This window comes from Aotus nancymaae, unplaced genomic scaffold (assembly GCF_030222135.1).
Source record: "Aotus nancymaae isolate 86718 unplaced genomic scaffold, 86718_ANA_hifiasm-v0.15.2.pri h1tg000021l, whole genome shotgun sequence".
Lineage (NCBI taxonomy): Eukaryota > Metazoa > Chordata > Mammalia > Primates > Aotidae > Aotus > Aotus nancymaae.
The window spans coordinates 92,157-112,997 of NW_026988433.1; the positions used below are offsets into that span (position 1 = coordinate 92,157).

Genomic DNA, 20,841 nt, shown 5'->3' on the forward strand with positions numbered 1-20,841 from the left:
AATCTCAGGACTTTGGGAGGCCGAGGCAGGTGCATCACTTGAGGCCAGGACTTCAAGATCAGCCTGACCAATATGGCAAAACCCCATCTCTACTAAAAATGAAAAAAAAAAATTTAGCTGAATGTCATTGTGCATGTCTGTAATCCCAGCTACTCAGGTGGCTGAGGCATGAGAATTGCTTGAAACTGGGAGGTGGAGTTTGCAGTGAGCTGAGATCACCCCACTGCACTCCAGCCTGGGTGACAGAGTAAGACTGTCTCAAAAAAATAAAGAAAAAAATTAAATACCTTAATTCCGTATCTATAAATTTAATCAATTCAATTTGTTTTTTCAAGTACTTCATTTGTCTTACTAATGAACCTTTTGAGGTACTCAAGTAGTTTTATAAATCTACCAAAAACCTTTAAAATATGGAGAAGTGAATCACAACTAGTTTCAGGTTTTAATATTGAATATGCTGCAGGCTCATTTGCCCTATTCTTTATAGCAGAAAGCAGTATATATGTTCTTAAAATATTTTAATATTGTAAAAACATTTAATAAAACTAATAAATCAGAAAAACAAGAAGCATATTGCCAACACCTGCTTCTGGTGAGGGCTCCAGCTATGGGTTTGGTGGAATGTAACAGCTGAATTTGTTTCATTACATCCTATCAGGTGAAACATGATTTTGATTTGTCTTATTACTAATAATGTTTACTTTAATAATTTGATTAAGGTGTGTTGGTCAGGCTTCATCACGATAAAGTTATTTTCTCTGTAATTAATCAATATTTTATGCAATGAATTCAACATTTTAAATTAATATTTTGAGTTATTTCTGTATTTATATTAATATGGATTTGTGAACTCCTATTTGACTCAATGGATATAGTCTGTTGTTATCATTATTTATTTATTTATTTATTGTTTTTTTGTTTTGAGACAGGGTTTCTCTCTGTCACCAGGCTGGAGTGCAGTGCTGCGATCTCGCCTTACTGCAACCTCTGCCTCCTGAGTTCAAGTGATTCTCCTGCACTGGGAGTAGCTGAGACTACAGGTGTGCACCACCACGTCCGGCTGATTTTTGTATTTTTAGTAGGGATGGGGTTTCACCATGTTGGCCAGGATGGTCTTGAGCTCTTGACCTCGTGATCCACCCGCCTCAGCCTCCCAAAGTGCTAGGATTATGGGCATGAGCCAATGTGCCCAACCAGGAGTGCCATTTTCTGTACATATGTTCTATGAAACGCCAGGAACCCCAGCTAGTTCATTCTAGCTTGTGTAGAATGAACCCGTTACTTCATTTTTCCCCACCGTCAGCCGCCTTTCCTATGCCTTAGGCCGCCCCACTTCCCTAACCCATAAATTTCCTTAAAACTTACCTATGGGGAGGTAAATTTGAGAGCTTTTCTCTCACCTCAATGGTGCCCTTGTAAATACATCTTTTTCCTTTTGCAAAAATCAAGTCACAGTGATTGAGTTACTGACCACAGGCAGAATGGACATGGACCTGGCCAGTAATAGATGTAATGCACAAAAAGGACCTGACTACACTAAAGCGATTACCATCTGTCACTGCCAGGTGTGGCAGGTACACACAGTTGAGTGTCTCTAGCAGTGCCCAAGTAGGTTTTGTGGCTTCCCCTCAGCTACAACTCTCCCAGTGACAGGAGTTTGCCCAAGACTGGGGCTAACACGATGCTACCTTGTTTTCAGTTTATACACAGAGTCCCAAATAATGCACTCCATAAAAGAAAAAAGGAAGAAACCCACTTATCAGTTTAGTATTATCACCATGATTTTTTTTGGGACTTTGCAGTTATTCTAGTTTGATGGAAAACAATGAGTTCAATAGGTAGTTATAATGGAAATGATTTTTTGGATGTCGGTTTCAATCTAAGGCACAACTGATGACTGCCTCTTGAATGGTAGCATCCATCTTGTTACTAGCTGGAAGTTTCATATGGTGGTCTATGCATGGAGTCACTTTCAAAGAAGGTCTGTACTGAACCTAAAATAATTCTAAATTTTATTTACATTAAAGGATATTCCATTTGTAGCCACAGCAATCTTTCTCCAAGGACTCTTCTTCCCAATTCTCTCACATTCTCTAGATGCATTGGAGTCTTGTGAAGATTCCAACCCTCCAGGCATTCCTCAACACTATCACAAGCGTGCCCTTTCCCCCACTTAGTTTATTTTTATTTTTTTGAGGCAGAGTCTTCGCTCTGTCACACAGGCTGGAGTGCATTGCCACAATCTTGGATCACTGCAGCCTCTGCCTCCTGGGTTCACACAATTCTCCTGCCTTAGCCTACTGAGTCAGTGGGATTCCAGGTGCCTGCCACCACGCCCAGCTAATTTTTTTTTTTTGTAGTTTTAGTACAGATGGGGTTTCTCCAGGTTGGCCAGGCTGGTCTTGAACTCCTAACTTCAAGTGATCCGCCCGCCTTGGCCTCCCAAAGTGCTAGGATTACAGGTGTGAGCCACTGCATCCGGCTCCTCTTGTTTATTTTTAATTGTGTTAAAATACATATCATAGAATTTACCCTCTTAACAATTTTTAAGTGTACAGTTCAATGGTATTAAGCACATTCTCACTATCTGGGCTTGGTCATGCAAGGAAAATGTATGCCCTTCCTCTTGACTTTATGGTCCAATTTCTCTTTCCTTTTTTTTTTTTTTTTTTTCATTTTTATCACATAAACTCGGCCATCAGATTAGAAAAGACAGAACTGTCCTTCAACAGTGAGAGGTAGAGTTTAGAGAACAGGTGGGGAAACATTGAGAATACCCACACATATGAAAGCGTTTAAAATCTGGACATAGAAAATGGCTCTGCAACAGTCATTGCCACTGGAATGAACAGAGAGGTTAAGGAGTAGAGAGATAAAAATACTTTTTTTTTTTGAGTCGGACTTTTGCCATTGTCGCCCAGGCTGGAGTGCAGCAGCATGATCTTGGCTCACCACCACCTCTGCCTCCCAGGATCAAGGGATTCTCCTGCCTCAGCTTCCCCAGTAGCTGGGATTACAGGCACATGCCACCATACCTGGCTGGCTAATTTTGTATTTTTAGTAGAGATGGGGTTTCTCCATGTTGGTCAGGCTTGTCTTGAACTCCCCAACTTCAGGTGATCCACCCACCTCAGCCTCCCAAAGTGTTGGTATTACAGGCATGAGCCACCATGTCTGGCCTAAAAATACTTCTAATTAGCCAAATTAATGGGTTCTTTACCAGAATTATGGATAGTCTCAGATCAGGCTTGAGGTAAGCAAGGCTGGTGAGTTGGCACCTTAAGTCCTGGAGTTCTAGAAATAAATATCCTAGAGTTTTCAGAAAATACAAGTCATGTATCTTGCATCTGATTCCTGGAGATTGTCATCTCTTCCCCAGGCAGGGCTAGACATACGATCAGCATAATGTGGGCACAGTGAACGAGGGAATGTTAAGAAAACACTTTGATTTCTTATGTGCCTGTAGCATTTATAACCGATGCCAGGGCCTCGCTTCACATTTCTCGTGCCTTCCCATCCCGGTCAGAATAATTCCAATAGCCTCAGCTAGATGCGGAGGTAACAGGGAGCTGAACAAGCGCAGACACTGGGGCCAAGGTGATCGGGATTTGAACCCCGGCTCCTTCACTTCTCATTGTACAACCTTGGACAAGTCGCTCTGAACTCACAACACAGAAGGAATAAACACTTGAGTTGTGAACATTAAATGGGATAATACGTGCAACTTACGTGCCACATGTGACCTGTTTAGCAGTTTACTTTCCTTTAGATTCTAATTTCCACTTAAAAGCGGTGTAATTTTAAAGACACATTATCACCACAATGGCAACATAAAGAGGGAGCCGGGACAGTGAGGAGGAAGGACTGAGGAGACATATATCTCCGGAAAGAATAACAAACAGCTACTTTTTTTTTTTCTTGAGACTGAGTCTCACTCTATTCCCCAGGCTGGAGTGCAGTGGCATGCTCACTGCAAACTCCGCCTACTGGGTTCAAGCGATTCTCCTGCCTCAGCCTTCCGAGTAGCTGGGATTACAGGCATGCATCACCATGCCCGGCTAATTTTTATATTTTTGTTAGAGACGGGTTTCACCATGTTGGCCAGGTTGGTCTCGATCAAGTGATCTGCCCACCTCGGTCTCCCGAAGTGTTGCGATTACAGGCGTGAGCCACTGTGCCTGGCCAGCAATATTTTTTTAATACTAGAATAGTTATTTTTGTAATATTCCCCGAAAACTATATGCCAGACACTATCTTATTCAATCTCTGCCACAAAATTGCTAGTTATTTTTCAGATGAGGCCTCACCATTTACAAGCTTCATTTGGTGAAGAACTTAAAATTTCCAAACCCTAGCTCCTTTCACTATAGACTGGAAGATATTAATTTCCTCAAAGAGTTGATAAAAATATGAAAATTTCTAATCATTAAAGGGTTTTAATTAATCATTTGCACTCCAGCCCGGACTACCTCACCTTAAGCAGTCTAAATGGAGACAAGTTGCAAGAATCAGCAATAACTACTGTTATTAAAATTCCCTTGGAACTGCAGATTTTCTCTTCTCTCCCTGCGATCCCTGATTTTCTGAACATTTGAAAAATCAACTTGGCCGGGCGCTGTGGCTCACACCTGTAATCCCAACACTTGGGCGGCTGGGGCAGGCAGATCACCTGAGGTCAAGAGTTCCAGACCAGAAACGCGGAGAAGGTTTCCCGTGTTGCGGGCTCGCAATGGACACTCAGAAGGACGCTCAACCTCCAAAGCAGCAACCAGCGACATACATCTGTGGAGAATGTCACACGGAAAATGAAATAAAATCCAGGGATCCAATCAGATGCAGAGAATGTGGATACAGAATAACGTACAAGAAAAGGACTAAAAGATCGGTCGTTTTTGATGCTCGATGAAACCTGGGAATTCAGAGGAATGTCTTCACTTACACTTAGCTTTGCTCTCTCAATGTTTCTGACTGTCGTACCTTTCGGGCCCCAGTGGACTCCTGAAACCTCAGATAGTACCAAACCTTTTATATATACATACCGATGATAAAGTGTAATGTATAGATTAAGCATAGCAAGAGATTAATAAAATAGAACAATGATAACATACTGTAATAGTTACATGAATGTGGTTGGTCTTTCTTGCTCTCATAGTATCTTCTTATACAGTGTACAGTACTCACCTGTTTTCGAATGTGGTTGACTACAGATAACTGAAACCACAGAAAGGAAACTTGGAATGAGTGAGGCACTGCTGTACGTAGGAATACAACTATATACATATGATTTTATTTTTAAGACCATATCGTATTTATCTACTAATATTTTGTATAAAGCAATTTTTTGTTCCATTACATAACTTTTTGTTTTACTCTATATGTAATCTGACACACAATTAAGGGTAAAGTTGCTTACCTGAACCACGCTTTTAATCAAAACCTAGAATCATCTGCGGTGCTTGTTAAAAATGCAAGTTTCTAGAACCCTCTGAAGTTCTAATTAAATTTATTGGAAACCAAAAAAAAAAACAGTTCCAGACCAGCCTGGCCAACACGGTGAAACCCCCATCTTACCCAAAATGCAAAAATTAGCCAGGGTGGTGACACGTGCCTCTAATCCCAGATACTGGGGAGGCTGAGGCAGGAGAATCGTTTGAACCTGGGAGGCGGAGGTTGCAGTGAGTCGGAATGGCGTCACCGCACTCCAGCCTGGGTGGCAGAGAGAGAGACTCCATCTAAAAAAAAAAAATCAACTTTATTCAAACAAAATTTACATATAGTAAACTGGATCTATTCAGAGTGTACAGTTTTGTAAGTTTCACAAATGAATACAGTCATGAAACCACCACACTCCCACTGTCACTGGTTGAGGGTTGCTGTCCAACCTTTTGGCATTTTGAACAAAGATTTGAACAACATGTACAAACAAAGCAAGGTGGCGAAAGCAGAGACTTACTTTAAATGAAAGTACACTTACTCCACAGGGCAGGAGCCAGCTTGAGTAACCAGCTCAAGAGTGTTGGATACAGAATTTTCTGGAGTTTAAATATCCTCTAGAGGTTTCTGATTAACCTGGTGACCAGTCTGATTGGTTGTGGGAGGGGACCAATCAGAATGAACAGTAGGCTCACGACCAGGCTGATTGGTTGTGGGAGGGGACCAATCAGAATGAACAGTAGGCTCATGAGCAGTCTGATTGGTTGTGGGAGGGGACCAATCAGAATGAAGAGTAGGCTCACGACCAGGCTGATTGGTTGTGGGAGGGGACCAATCAGAATGAAGAGTAGGCTCACGAGCAGTCTGATTGGTTGTGGGAGGGGACCAATCAGAATGAAGAGTAGGCTCACGACCAGGCTGATTGGTTGTGGGAGGGGACCAATCAGAATGAAGAGTAGGCTCACGAGCAGTCTGATTGGTTGTGGGAGGGGACCAATCAGAATGAAGAGTAGGCTCACGACCAGGCTGATTGGTTGTGGGAGAGGGCCAATCAGAGCTACTTTTTCAATTGCCATCCCGAAAAAGGGAGGGCTGCAGTTGCCACGCAGCAACAGCCACACACGGTTTCCAAAGTGGCTGCACCGTTTTACAGCCCCAATCTAATTTCTCCAATCCTCCCTAACATTTATCATGTCGTTTTTCTTAGCCAGGCTACTGGATGTGAAGTGCTTATCTCTTTATGGTTTTGATTTGCATTTCCCTAATGACTAATGATCTTAAGCATCTTTTCCTGTATTCACTGGCCATCCATATGTATTCTTCTGCGAAGCATCTGTTAAAATCTTTTGCTTATTTTTATTTATTTTTTTTACTGAGTTATGAGTTTTTTACATTCCAGACACAAGTCCTTATATCTGTACTGTGAATAGATACTCCTATTTTTTTTTCAGACACGGTCTCACTTTGTTGGTTCGCTCCTCGCTCACTGCTGCCTTTATCTCCCAGATTCAAGAGATCCTCCCACCTCAGCCCTCCCCACCTCCCATGCCTGCACCCCCATATAGCTGGGACTACATGTGCGTGCCACCATGCTCAGCTTTTTGCAGCTTTTTTTGTAAAGATGGGGTCTTCCCAAGTTGTCTAGGCTGGTCTCAAACCCTTGGGCTCATGTGGTCTGCCTGCCTCGGCTTACCAAAGTGCTAGATTACACGCATGAGCCACTGCGTCCGGCCCTATTGTTTTTAAAAGAGCTGAAGTTTTAAATTTTGATGAAGTCTGATTTATATTTGTGCTTTTTGTGCTATGCATTTTCGGAATTTCATGTTTTTTCTATATCCTCATGAGAATACCACAGTCTTCATTGCTGTAGCTGTATAGTCAGCTTTAAAATTAGGTAGTAAAAGCTCTTCAGCTTTGTTCTTTGAAAAAAATTTGCTTTGGTTATTCTAGGTCCTTTGCGTTTCCCCATAAATGTTTGATTAGTTTGTCAATATCCACACAAATGCCTTTGCATTTAAAGATTAATTTCGGGAGGACTGCCATTTTAACAATACTGAGTTTTCCCATGCTTGACCAAAGTATATTTCTCCATTTCTTTTGTTATTTATTCATTATATGTTCTTTAACTTCTTCCAACAATGTTTTATAGTTTTCACTGTTCAGGTCTTTCATGTTTCATTAAATTTATGTAACTATTTCACATTTTTTGTATCACAGTAAATGGAACTGTATTTCTCATTTCACTTCCTAATTGGTCACTGTTAGTTCACGCTGCATCATTTTATAACCTTCCCCCGCATCCCCCATTTCACAGACCCTGGTCAGAGTGAAACATACTCTGGGGGCTTGGGCCGTGAGAAATATCCTACCTAACCACCTGACTACAGGGGCATCCTTATCGCATCCTGCTGGGCTAAAGGCCCAACCACCTGACCACAGGAACATCTTTAGCACATCCTGCCGGGCAGCAAGCCATACCACCCAGACCTGTAATTACCCCAGCCTGAAAGCGGCAGTGGGCTCCGGCACTAAGCTGGCCCTCTCTGCAGGTTTTTGCTGGCAATAAACCTGTCAACTCTCTCTTTAACCCCCACCTTTCCTTCAAAACCTTTTCTTGTTATCATTATAAACAGAACTGTATTTCTAATTTCATTTCCTAATTGGTCACTGCTAGTATACAGAAATAAAGGCTGGGTGTAGTGGCTCACACCTGTAATCCCAGCACTTTGGGAGGCTGAGGCAGGTGGATCAACTGAGGTCAGGAGTTTGAGACCAGCAGTGAAACCCTGTCTGTACTAAAAATACAAAAAATTAGCTGGGCATGGTACGGGGCACCTGTAATCCCAGCTACCCAGGAGGCTGAGGCAGGAGTCATCCTTGAACCGGGAGGGAGAGGTTGCAGTGAGCTGAGATCATTCCATTGCACTCCAGCCTGGGCAACCGGAGCGAAACTCCGTCTCATGAATAAATAAATAAATAGTTTTGTAACCTTGTAGCCTATGACCTTGCTAGTTCTTTTATTAAGGTTCTAGTAGCTTATTTATACGTATGAACGCTCACATCCCTTTTCTGGAGGCAGGGTCTCATCCTGTTGCCCACGTTGGAGTGAAGTGCCGTGATCGTAACTCACTGCAACCTCAGATTCCGGGTCTCAAGTGATCCTTCTGCCTCAGAGCCTTTTGAGTAGTTAGGACTATAGGTGTGCACCACATCTGTCTAATTTTTACATTTTCCATAGAGACAGGGTCTTGCTGTGTTGCCCAGGCTGGTCCTCAACTCCCAGCCTTAATCAATCCTCCTCCCTCAGCCTCCCTAGTCATTGGGATTACAAGCATGAGCCAACACACCTGGCTGGCCTTGGTATCAGCTTTTGAAGAGAAAAAAATATTCCATCACTGAGGAGACTGTTTTCCTAATTCTAAAAGTAACATATATTCTTTGAGGAGACTTTGGAAAGAATTGAAAAGTATAAAAATAGAAAAGCAAATACCAATTTTCTCAATATACAGGTTAACTACTATTAATTTTTTGACAAATTTCCTTAGTTTTGGGCAACACTCATTTTTTACAATACATTTATTTTGACCTATTTGAGCTTATTCCATATTGACAATTATTTATCATGCTTTTTTTGTAATACATGACAGTATCATTTTTCCTGTTACAAAACTTTTTTGTGTACATCTTAACGCCTGCATAATATTCCACTACATGAATATGCCATAAATATTATGCTAGTGTACATTTTTTCATTTTGCAAATGACACAGTCATAAATAGTATTTCAGTGATCATCCTCAGACATATTTCTGTCTGCATTACAAGTTAGATCCTATGGTGTTAACAGTAGCAATATTATTAATAGCACCTACTATGTGCCAGGCACTCTTATGTGATTCATACATATCATCCCAATCCACATGACAACTCTTTGAGGTAGGTACTGGTAGTATCCTCATTACACAGTTGAGGAAATTGAGCCCCAGTTAACTGACTATTATAATCCCTTAATGAAAACCATTTCTGTGGCATGTTCTATGTGTGCAGGGTGTATACATAGTGACTAGAGCAGCAGGAAACAAGGGACACAGGACCTAGTCCGGGTCTGACTTCACTGAAAATGTGAGACCTGGGCCAAGCCCCTTTCCCTCAACGGTACGGTGACAAGTATGAGCTAGAAGCTATGCTGCTCGTAGTTCTCAAGTCTCCTGATTCTAACCATCGTTTCCAGATTTTTCCTGGGAGAGAGATCAACATCTCTGGTTGGCCTCAGCAAGACGTCATCTATCATTCAACAATCAATCATTGAGCATCTAATATTTACGCTAGAAAATGGAGAATCATGGTCAGTCCTATATATAACAGATTGACTGATAGACTGAAACAGAAAATTAAAACAGATCCTCTGAATCTTTTGTGGGTTATTAACTTACCAGAGAATCTGAAGACTGGGCTCCTCTTCCTAGAATGGAAAACCTTTGTACAAACAGAATAAATGTGTATACAACATCACAAATTGTTTACTGATCCTCAGAAATGAAACCTATATCCACTATTTGTCAGTGAGTTTCCCAGGTTGTTAAGTTCTGATTTAGGCAAAAGGGGAAAAACCATGTCTGCCTGTGAGGGAAGTGAGAACTCAGTAAGTTCTTACAAGCAAACAAGCACATTTCAATTAAGTAACAGACATTAGGGTTGGGCAGTAATATTAATAGTCACAGCCAGTAACTACAGAGAGCATAATACACGTCAGGCACTATTCTAAGCTGTTTCTGTTTACTCATTTAATACTCACCATAATCCAACCAGGTAAGTACTATTATTATCGCTAATACACAGAGGAGGATATCAGTAAGTCTGGCACGGAGAAGCAAAGCAGCAAGTTCAAGATCACCCAGCTAGAGGGGTTTCAACCAGGGCAGTCTAGCTCTAATCTATGCTCTTAAACACTCATCTTTCTTTATAAAGATAAAAGACTACCTTGAGATGGAGGGTATCTTTGGGCAGTGCTCTGTTTATCACATGAGGACACTTGGTCTAAATATTGTTTAAATACTTGTTCCCACTAAAATGTGGACCCTCCCTGATATGTCCAAATGTCCAACGTTCCCCTAGGTCCTAACATCCAGAGAATCGCTGTGTTTTCAAATTCTCAGGAGCTTTTGCAATGCTGGAAAGACTGGAAAGAGTGGAACTGTGTGACACAAAACAACTTGGAATAGGAAGGTTCATTAACAGGTGGCACTCAAAGCTTCTTTGATCACAGAATACAGAAAGTAGATATCCTCTTAAAATCATTATTACAGCAACATTAGACTATAAAACTCAGTCGAAATCCCATTATCTAACAGATCAATTCTGTTCAATTATCTATATACTTTCAATTCTTGCCCACATGCAAATATATTTAAAAATGGGTTGGTACTGGTAGCGTAGAGGAGGTGTTTTTAATTGCACTACATTATAAGCATTTTCTTTGCTGTTAACCAAAATATGGTTTCTACCAGACACATAAAAGATACCAAACACTACTAAATGTCCCAGAAGAGAGGCACGGTCAAGTAAACAATGACATATTGACTGGAATATTATTTTACATCTTTTGTTGCATTAACTGTATCGTTTTTAAATTCTCAGCAACAACTCTCCCTACAGTAGCATACTCATTTCTTTTCAAATGAAGGGGTTCTTGCTCAACAACTCACCTATTTAATAATTCCATCTCAGATTCTACCATTTAAGACTTGGTCATGAATGCTCCCAGGCCAATTACTTCTGTAGGAATTCATGAAAAGAAGAAAGTATGATGGATCTGTTATAAGAAAAAATGTGCGGTTTCTTTCCCTTCCAGGACCAATTCTCTAATGTGCAATGTAACATTAACAAGACTGAAAGCATTTCCACATACATTCGATTTGTAAAGCTTATCTCCAGGAGTTCTCCGACGCAAAATGAAGTTATTGCTCTTTGTGAAAAATTCCCGTATTTGTTAGTAAGCATTTTCTCTAATATGATTTGTCTGGTGTCTAATAAGGTTAGAGGTACTAACAAGTGCTGTCCCACACTGACTGCATGTTAAGAACTGCTCTCCAGTGTGGGCTATTTGATGAACTACAAATGGAGAGTTCTGGCTGAAGATAATGCCACACTGATTACATTTATAGGTCTCTTCTACAATATGAATTCTCTGATGCTTCATGAGGTCATTCTTCCGGATGAAGGCTTTCCCACATTGACAGCATTCATATGGTTTCTCTCCAGTGTGTATCCTCTGATGCACAATGAGGGCAGAACTCTGACTGAAAGATTTTCCACAGTCATGACACTCATACGGTTTCTCTCCAGTGTGGGTTCTTTGATGTGAATAAAGGTGAGAGCTTCGACTAAAGCATTTTCCACAATCCTTACACTCAAAAGGTTTTAGTCCAGTGTGGATTCTATGATGCACAACAAGGTGAGATCTCTGGCTGTAAGACTTTCCACATTCATTACATTCATAGGGCCTCACTCTAACATGAGTTCTCTGATGCAGAATGAGATGTGTGCTCTGTCTAAAAGATTTCCCACATTCAGGACATTCATAGGGTTTCTCTCCAGTATGTGTCCTCTGGTGTCTAATAAGCCTAGAGCTATGAACGAAAGATTTCCCACACTGATTACATGTGTAGAGTTTGTCTCCTGTATGAATTCTCTGATGGGTAACAAGGTGAGAGAACCAGCTGAAGGATTTTCCACATTCTTTACATTCATAGGGTTCCTCACCAGTATGGGTCTTTTGATGTCCAAGGAGGTGAGAACTCCGGCTGAAAGATTTTCCACATTCTTTACATTCATAGGGTTTTTCTCCAGTATGAATAAGCTGGTGCCTAGTAAGATTAGAGCGCCAGCTAAAGGATTTTCCACATTCCTTGCATTCATAGGGTTTTTCTCTATGTATGTCCTTTGACATGCCACGAGACGTACCAAGAGCAAGAGCGTTACCACTATCAGGGCATCTGCAGGACTTACCGCCTGTGTGAGTTCTTGCAAATTGAATAAGGTGGATGTTTTGACAGAAGGTTTGACCACATTCGTTACTGTTACTTGCACAGTTTTCCTGATGACCATTAAGAACTAAATCACGTTTTAAACTTTCAGGATGTGAGTCACGTTTATGGAAATATTCTCTCAGTACAAGCTGGGCAGGAAGAAGACAGTTTCCCCCATATTTACGACTTTCAGCGACTCTCTCCTGAGTAAATACTTTCTTTTGGGTGAATGCCACTTGCCTCAAATGTCTCTCCCGGTTTTCCTGATACTTGTCTAACTGGCCTTTACATTTCCAGACTTCTTCTAACGACAAATACCAGAGATCATTTCTTGCCATTCCTTGCATTTTACTGTCACAGGATTGCTTATCTTTAAAAATGCTCCTACTGCAAACTGATGATTTCATTTCAAATGCAGTCTCTGAATCTGAAAGAAATGAAAAATCTTTGTGTAACTAGAGTATTAAGGTGAGAATGGTAGGATGTATATGGAGACAAAATATGTGTGACGTACAGAGGTGTATTCAAATATGGCTTTCTAACTTTGATAGAGAATGAGAAAAAAGAAGGGAGCAGTAAACAGTAAAGGCACTGGGTGCACAGTACTCAAAAGGAGCAAAAAGAGTAAGAGAAGCCACAAGACAGAGCATGACATGCGATCAGGATATTCAATGGTGAGGGTAGAAACAAGGGAAATTCTGTAAAAAGGACTGCACTCCGATTTTGTAATCCAGATATTAACAATGTAAGTCCCTCACCCGTCTACTCGTCCGTACTTTCCCCTGACACATTCTTCAGGCTACTATCAATTTAGTATTCTTTTTTTTTTTTGAGATGGAGTATCACCCTGTCACCCAGGCTGGAGTGCAGTGGCGTGATCTCGGCAACTTCCGTCTCCTGGGTTCAAGTGATTCTCCTGCCTCAGCCTCATAAGCAGCTGGGACTGCAGGCATGCGCCACCATGCCAGCTAATTTTTGTATTTTTAGTAGAGGCGGGGTTTCACCATATTGGTCAGGCTGGTCTTGAACTCCTGACCTCAGGGCAATACACCCGCTTCAGTCTTTTTTTTTTTTTTTTTTTTTTTTGAGACAGTTTTGCTCTTGTTGCCCAGGCTGGAGTGCAATGGCACAACCTTGGCTCACTGCACCTCCGCCGCCCAGGTTCAAGTGATTCTCCTGCCTCAACTTCCCAAGTAGCTGGGATTACAGGCACCCACAACCACATCTGGCTAAATTTTTGTATTTTTAGTAGAGATAGGGTTTCACCATGTTGGCCAGGCTGGTCTCAAACTCCTGACCTCAGGTGATCCACCCTCCTTGGCCTGCCAAAGGGCTGGGATTATAGGCGTGAGCCACCGCACCTGGCCCAATTTAGTATTCTTAAACCACGAATGCAGCCATATGTCAGGCAACGCTTTTTATCTGTATTACAGAAGCACTACAGAGTAGCACCCGGATGACTGACACAACAGACCTTTGAAAGCAGCTGCATGACAATGTGGAAGAGTAACTGCACGAAAGTTACCAAGATACAAGTTCTAATCTAAGTTTTATACTACTACTAGCGGTGAATTTAGACGAGCTGCTAAATGTTTAAGAACTCATGGCCGGGCGCGGTGGCTCAAGCCTGTAATCCCAGCACTTTGGGAGGCCGAGGCGGGTGGATCACGAGGTCAAGAGATCGAGACCATCCTGGTCAACATGGTGAAACCCCGTCTCTACTAATACAAAAAATTAGCTGGGCACGGTGGCGCGTGCCTGTAATCCCAGCTACTCAGGAGGCTGAGGCAGGAGAATTGCCTGAACCCAGGAGGCGGAGATTGCGGTGAGCCGAGATCGCGCCATTGCACTCCAGCCTGGGTATCAAGAGTGAAACTCCGTCTCAAAAAAAAAAAAAAAAAAAAAAAAAAAGAACTCATTTTGCTTATTAGTAGTCCAAAGATAAAAGTAGTTGTTATTTAAGATTATTGTTATAAAGCATGAGCATGTTACAATCCCTGGCACATTTACGGTCAAAGCAATAAGATTTATAATATTCATTATCATTCCTCTTATTTTCTATTTTGATTTCTTTGTTCTGAAACACAAGAACTTAACAACCGATAGGACTACTACCACAAGGTGTTAACTTAGAACCTGAAGCCTTACCTACACTCTCGGAATTTCTGCCCATCTGCTACCTGTGTATATTACTGCAAATTATTTCCCTTGCATAAGAGCTACATCTGTTTCTCAACATGTCTCAGGTAAAATGTATAATCCCAAACCTAAAAAACACACTGAAGATACCACTGCATCTTACGTAAGTGGGGTGATATTCCACTCTTACCTGGTATTATAGGTTAAACTGCATCCCCCCAAACAGGGTTTGCTGAAGTGTTGATCCTCAGTATCTCAGAATATGACCATATTTAGAAATAGAGTATTTCTAGATGTAATTAGTTATGATGAAGTAGTACCAGAATGGGATAAGCATCTAATCCAATATAATGAGGGTCCTCATTAAGAGACACAGGCTGGGTAAGGTGGCTCAGGCCTGTAATCCCAGCACTTTGGGAAGCTGAGGTGGCCAGATCACAAGGTCAGGAGTTCGAGACCAGCCTGACCAATATGGTGAAACCCCACCTCTACTAAAAATACAAAAATTAGCCATCATGGTGGCATGTGCCTGTAATCCCAGCTACTCAGGAGGCTGAGGCAGAAGAATCCCTTGAACCCAGGAGGCAGAGGTTATGGTGAGCCGAGATCACACCACTGAACTCCAGCCTGGGCAAGAGAGCAAGATTCTGTCTCAACAACAACAAAAAAAAGAGAGACACACAGAGACAAGACACAGGGGAAGAGACCACGTGAAGATGGAGACCAAGACTGGAGTGATATGTCTACAGGCCAAGGTACAGCTGTGGCTAGCAGATCCTGGAAGAGATAAGGAAAGACCCTCTCCTAAAAGCATAAAAGCACCACTGATATCTTCATTTCAGATTTACAGCCTCCAGCTACGACATGATACATTTTGGTTGTTTTGAGCCACCTAACTTCTGGTTCTGTTAGGGCACCCCCTAGGAAACTAATACACTTGGTAAATGATCCTTGTGCCACGCCTGGCCCCTGACTGACTTCCTTATACAATCCCACCCCCACTAGTCCTCACTGTATCCACTTGTCAGTTCCTAGTTTCTTCCCCATCCTGATGATTTTTAATAGGAAATACACCACCCCTTCCCAGCTTTCCCCAACCCAGAACATTAGAAAATCTTCTGGAGAAGTTTTTCAAACTACAAATGCCAATTGGAAGATTCTGTGAAGAACATGTATTGTAAGGGGGTGCTAAGCACTAACGCAGGACAACTCTGAGTGGAGAGTTTGATCCTAAGAAGGAGGTGCCTTCTTTTATTAATATCCTAAAATATTCCACATATTATGTAACATAGCCATGCAAGTAAGCTACTGTTGAAGTCCATTGGACCCATTAATCAACAATCAACTGATTTTTAAAAATCGTCACTCATTATATTTTTTGTTTTGATAATGAATTTCACAGCCCTGTAGATTCTATAAAACTCCATGCATTTAAGTCCATGAAATCTGAGTATTTCTTTTGACAACAAATTTTCAATAAAAATATAAACTGCTGGATCCAGTTAATAATTATTATACTTGTCAACAGACATTCAGGGAAGCCTGCTGGATGGACAAAATAGAAAAGAAAGAAAGAAATAAAGAAAACAGAACAATCCTTCCTTCCACAGTCCCAAGGCAGTCCAAAGGCTTGCTTTGAGACAGCATTTTGATACAATCACCTACAAGGCAAATATTAAAAAGTAAAAAAGAGCATATGATAATATTTCAAAGTAGAGATTTAAACTAAGTGGAAGTTCAGAACAGGAAGAGGCCAGTACTTGATGAGGAATCATAAAAGGCTTCATGGGAAAGGACAAGTAAGACTCGGACAGACGTAATTTACATCACACTTAAAGTCTGAATGCGGCGAAATGCCTGATATGTACTAGGGATCAAAGGAAAAGAGACATGACTACTTGTCATTCTGATTGAACAGACTGCACTGGGCTTCAGAGCTCCAGGTTCTGGATAAGCCCACATGGTGCATCCCAGCCGTTCTGCATGACAAGAAGCAGCAACATCTGGGATGGATGAGGAGGAGGATGTCAGAGTATGGAGCTTAGAAACAAAAATTGGGGAAAAGATCACTTGTAGAGAACAAAAGAGTGGGAAGCTGAAGGACAACTTTCTGTCTTTTAACCTAGAAGGCTCCCTTTCCCTGTGCTTAGATATACGCAGGGGAGTTCGGGAAAGAATTATGTTTGAAAGCTACAGGATAATTTGCATTTTAGAGATACTAATATTAAAATGAGATAGAAATTTTATATATATATATATATATATATATATTTTTTTTTTTTTTTTTTTTTTTTTTTTTAGATAAGAGTCTCGCTCTGTTGCCCAGGCTGGAGTGCTGGAGTGCAGTAGCACAATCTCGACTCACAGCTACTTCCACCTCCCAGGTTCAAGTGATTCTCCTGCCTCAGCTTCATAAGTAGCTGGGATTACAGGCACATGTTACCATATCCAGCTAATTTTTGTATTTTTAGTAGATATGGGATTTTGCCATATTGGCCAGACTGGTCTCGATCTCCTGACCTCAGGTGATCCGCCCGCCTCGGCCTCCCAAAGTGCTTGGATTACAGGCATGAGCCACCATGCCCAGCCTAGAAATAGATTTTTAAATCATTAAATGAAGAACTAGATAGAGGCTCGGCACAGTGGCTCATGTCTGTAATCCCAGTATTTTGGGAGGCCAAGGTGGGCAGATCACTGGAGATCAGGAGTTCGAGACCAGTCTGGCCAACATGGTGAAACCCCATCTCTCCTAAAAATACAAAAATTAGGCCGGGTGTGGTGGCTGATGCCTGTAATCCCAGCACTTTGGGAGGCCAAGGCGAGTGATCACCTGAGGTCGAGAGTTCGAGACTAATCTGACCAACATGGAGTAACCCTGTCTCTACTAAACATATAAAAATTGGACAGGCGTGGTGGCGCGTGCCTGCAATCCCAGTTACTCAGGAGGCTGAGACAGGAGAATAGCTTGAACCCGGGAGGCAAAGGTTGCGGTGAGCCGAGATCACGCCATTGCACTCCGGCCTGGGCAACAAGAGCGAGACTCTGTCTCAAAAAAAAAAAAATAGCTGGACATGGTGGCACACACCTGTAATCCCAGCTACTCGGGAGGCTTAGGCAGGAGAATAGCTTGAACCTGAGAGGCGGAGGTTGCAGTGAGTTGAGATCATGCCACTGCACTCCAGCCTGGGAGATTGAGTGAAACACCATCTCAAAAAAAAAAACCACAAAAGTATAGTGGGAAAAACAGGTGTTTCTGCGAGCAGCCATTCTGGAAATAAAGGAAGGAGAGTTGAGGCAACAGGAATTCATGAACTCTCTGCAGCAGTTTTATACCTGGCAGAAAAGAAACTCAAAAAAGAAGGAGGTGCTAAGAGTCCCACTCTAAAGCTTGCACAGAGAACTGAGTGGTGGGAAGGGGCCACATGAAAGAAACAGAGCAAAAACGCAAGAAGTGATTCTATGAAAAACGAGAGCACAAGATGCTAGGGTCCGTGGTCATCATCAGGAGAGCAACACGTGCAAGGGCCGAAACCCAGCATGGCAACAGAGAGAAACCTTTGTCTCCGAATGCGAATGGAATATAAAGAGAAGACTGGCAGTGGGGAATAGGGGTCAGATAAACTCAGTCTTCCCAGGAAGAAGGACCTGTGAGGAGGGCCAGTGAGCACTATCTGCAGAAGTTCTAGCGCCTCACAGCTCATCTGGGCTGCTGCCTGTGACAACTCTTGTCTGGTCCTCACCAGGACGGGTCTCTTGGTGAATCCCTCTCTCCACCACCCAGGGCTCTTCTCCTTTCTCCAACCGGAGGATCACATCGGGCTTAGTAAGCTGATAACCTGTTCACAGTGAAAGACAAAGAACGGGGTGAGAGTCAGGGGAGCTCTAGGGTAGGCACAAATAAACATCTCAGATTCAACCTGACCCCCTCAACCCTCTGCAGGACTGGCAGGAACTCTAAAGAGTTGACAGAGGGGCCGAGCGCGGTGGCTCATGCCTGTAATCCCAGCACTTTGGGAGGCCAAGGCGGGTGGATCACAAGGTCAGGAGTTCGAGACCAGCCTGGCCAACGTGGTGAAACTCCGTCTCTACTAAAAAAAAAATACAAAAATTAGCCGGGCATGGTGGCAGGCACCTGTAATCCCAGGTACTCAGGAGGCTGAGGCAGAAGAATCACTTGAGCCTGGGAGGCGGAGGTTGCAGTGAGACAAGACTGCACCATTGCGCTCCAGCCAGGCGGACAGAGTAAGACTCCGTCTCAAAAAAAAAAAACAAGAGTTTTCAGAGACAGGAAATCTTTTTAAAGAGGTATTTTTAGAATTTCAATACATTAAGTTTTCCACAAAAGCTAGAGTAAAAAAACCCTGTTCTATGCCTCAAAGAAATTAAGAAATTAGGTCTCTGAATCCCAAGCCTGCACTCTGAATGCTTCAGGGTCTCTGTACCTTTGGATCAATGGAGAACCAAAATCTTCAAAAACAGAGTTAGTCTTACCCAAGGAAACCAGGTTCTTATAGTTCTCCAGCATCACATTTCTGTACACGATCTGCTGAGCAGTGTCCAGCAGCTTCCACTCCTCCCTGGTGAAGTCCACAAATATATCCTTGAAGGTCACCAGTGTCTACAACATAAACACATTTGCATTGCACTAGACATGTATCTTTGCTGTGCCCCCTTCCTGATCACTAACAGGAAGATAAATTAAGTTGATGGCACTGAGGCAGGTAAAGTGGATGGACCGCAGTTTATTCTAGGAGTGCGTAGTATTTATTCTGGTCAAGTCTTAAAAGGAAGGGCTATTAGATACCTACTGTGTAAAAACAAGCTTTATGTTATGCTTTCGGTTAAAAAAAAACTGTCATAAGCATTTGTATTTAAATTAAATTTTAAACAGCTATGGCAGAGGGAATCATCCATTCTCCAAAAAAGTGAACCCACTTTTACACTATGTAAAATAAAGAACCTAATTCAAGCCACTAAAAGAGGTGAAAAAAGTATTGAGTTCAAGTACACCTTAATGCTTAAGAGATTTACCACCCGAGCCATGTTTTGTAACTTAAAAGAATTATCCAAAACATTGTTCATGACCATCTGTAGGCACTGAAAAACATACGGAAGAGTTGGGAGATCATATTAGCAGTAGCAAAACAATTCGACAAAGGAACAGGAGACAGATGCAAGGTCCTACAGCCACATCAAAAGTAAGTATTGATTTATATATACAGGAAAACCCATCTGAGTGACCGAGGGTCTCTCACCAAAGACCACTAAGGTGAGAGGACAGTGGGATAATGTTTTTAAATGCTGAAAGAACAGACAAACCAGAATTTCTATGTCCAGTGAAAGTATCTTTCAAAATGATGCAAAATATATTCTCAAATGAACTATAACAGAATTTGTGGCCAGAAGATCTGCTATAGAAGATGGGCTGAAGGAAGTTCTTCAGGCAGAAGGAAAATGATACCAGAGACAAACCTGAAATCTCAGAAAGGGGCGATGAATAACAAAAACAGTAGATATTGGGTAAATACAATAGATTTGTTTTCTTCTCTTACATTCTTCAAAAATACACAGAACAGTTGAAAAAAGACCATACAACCTGAAGTCTCAGAAATGGAAGATAACAAAAACAGTAGATATTGGGTAAATAGATTTGTTTTCTTCTCTTATATTCTTCAAAAATACACAGAACAGTTGAAAGAAAGACCTGAAACATTTTCTGGTGAAGTTTTTCAATATACACACAACTTTAACATAAAGAGAGGAATGTAAAGGAACCCATATGTTGTAAGGCTTTGAGATTTTACTTGAAGTGGTAAAAATTAACTCTAAGGGGACTATAAAAGATTAGGTATATTATTCTTATCCCTACGGTGAACATTAAAAGATTCAAAAATAAAACTAAAAAACCAAGATATTAAGTGAAATATTAAAAACTATTCAAGTAATTCAACTAAAGGCAGTAAAGTAAGAAGGAGGAAAAGATACACAGAGAACATGTAATAAAATAACACGCTTGAATCCAATTGTACCGATAATAACATTAAACAGAAATGGTCTAGACATAATTTAAAAACAGGTCACCAAACTGTATTAAGAAAAAAAAAAAGCAGCCAGGTGCTGCAGCTCACGCTTGCAATCTCAGCACTTTGGGAGGCTGAGGGAGGTGGATCACTTGAGTTCAGGAGTTCAAGACGAGCCTGGCAACATGGCAAAACCCCGTCTCTCCAAGAGAAACAAAAAAC

General features: G+C 41.6%; 2 protein-coding genes across 7 annotated transcripts in view; one reads left to right on the top strand and one right to left on the bottom strand.

Moving 5' to 3' along the window:
• Positions 1-600: 600 nt before the first annotated feature.
• ZNF10 (zinc finger protein 10) overlaps positions 601-20,841 on the bottom strand; it is a 43,110-nt gene continuing 22,869 nt past the window's right edge. For 5 of the 6 annotated variants that reach the window (XM_064379502.1, XM_064379501.1, XM_064379498.1 and 2 more), the window contains 3 exons: positions 19,091-19,217; positions 18,340-18,435; positions 10,660-12,887 (listed from right to left, as the gene is read on the bottom strand). In XM_064379502.1, coding sequence (XP_064235572.1) covers positions 11,422-12,887; positions 18,340-18,435; positions 19,091-19,217 — 1,689 coding nt within the window. In that variant the 3' untranslated portion in view covers positions 10,660-11,421. Of the gene's footprint in view, positions 4,783-10,659; positions 12,888-18,339; positions 18,436-19,090; positions 19,218-20,841 lie in introns of those variants that run through there. The other variant, XR_010343777.1, reaches the window with a different exon arrangement.
• Positions 4,730-4,917, top strand: LOC135276234 (DNA-directed RNA polymerases I, II, and III subunit RPABC4-like). Its single transcript, XM_064379504.1, has one exon. It carries the CDS (start codon positions 4,730-4,732, stop codon positions 4,904-4,906), a length of 177 nt encoding a protein of 58 aa, XP_064235574.1. The 3' UTR covers positions 4,907-4,917.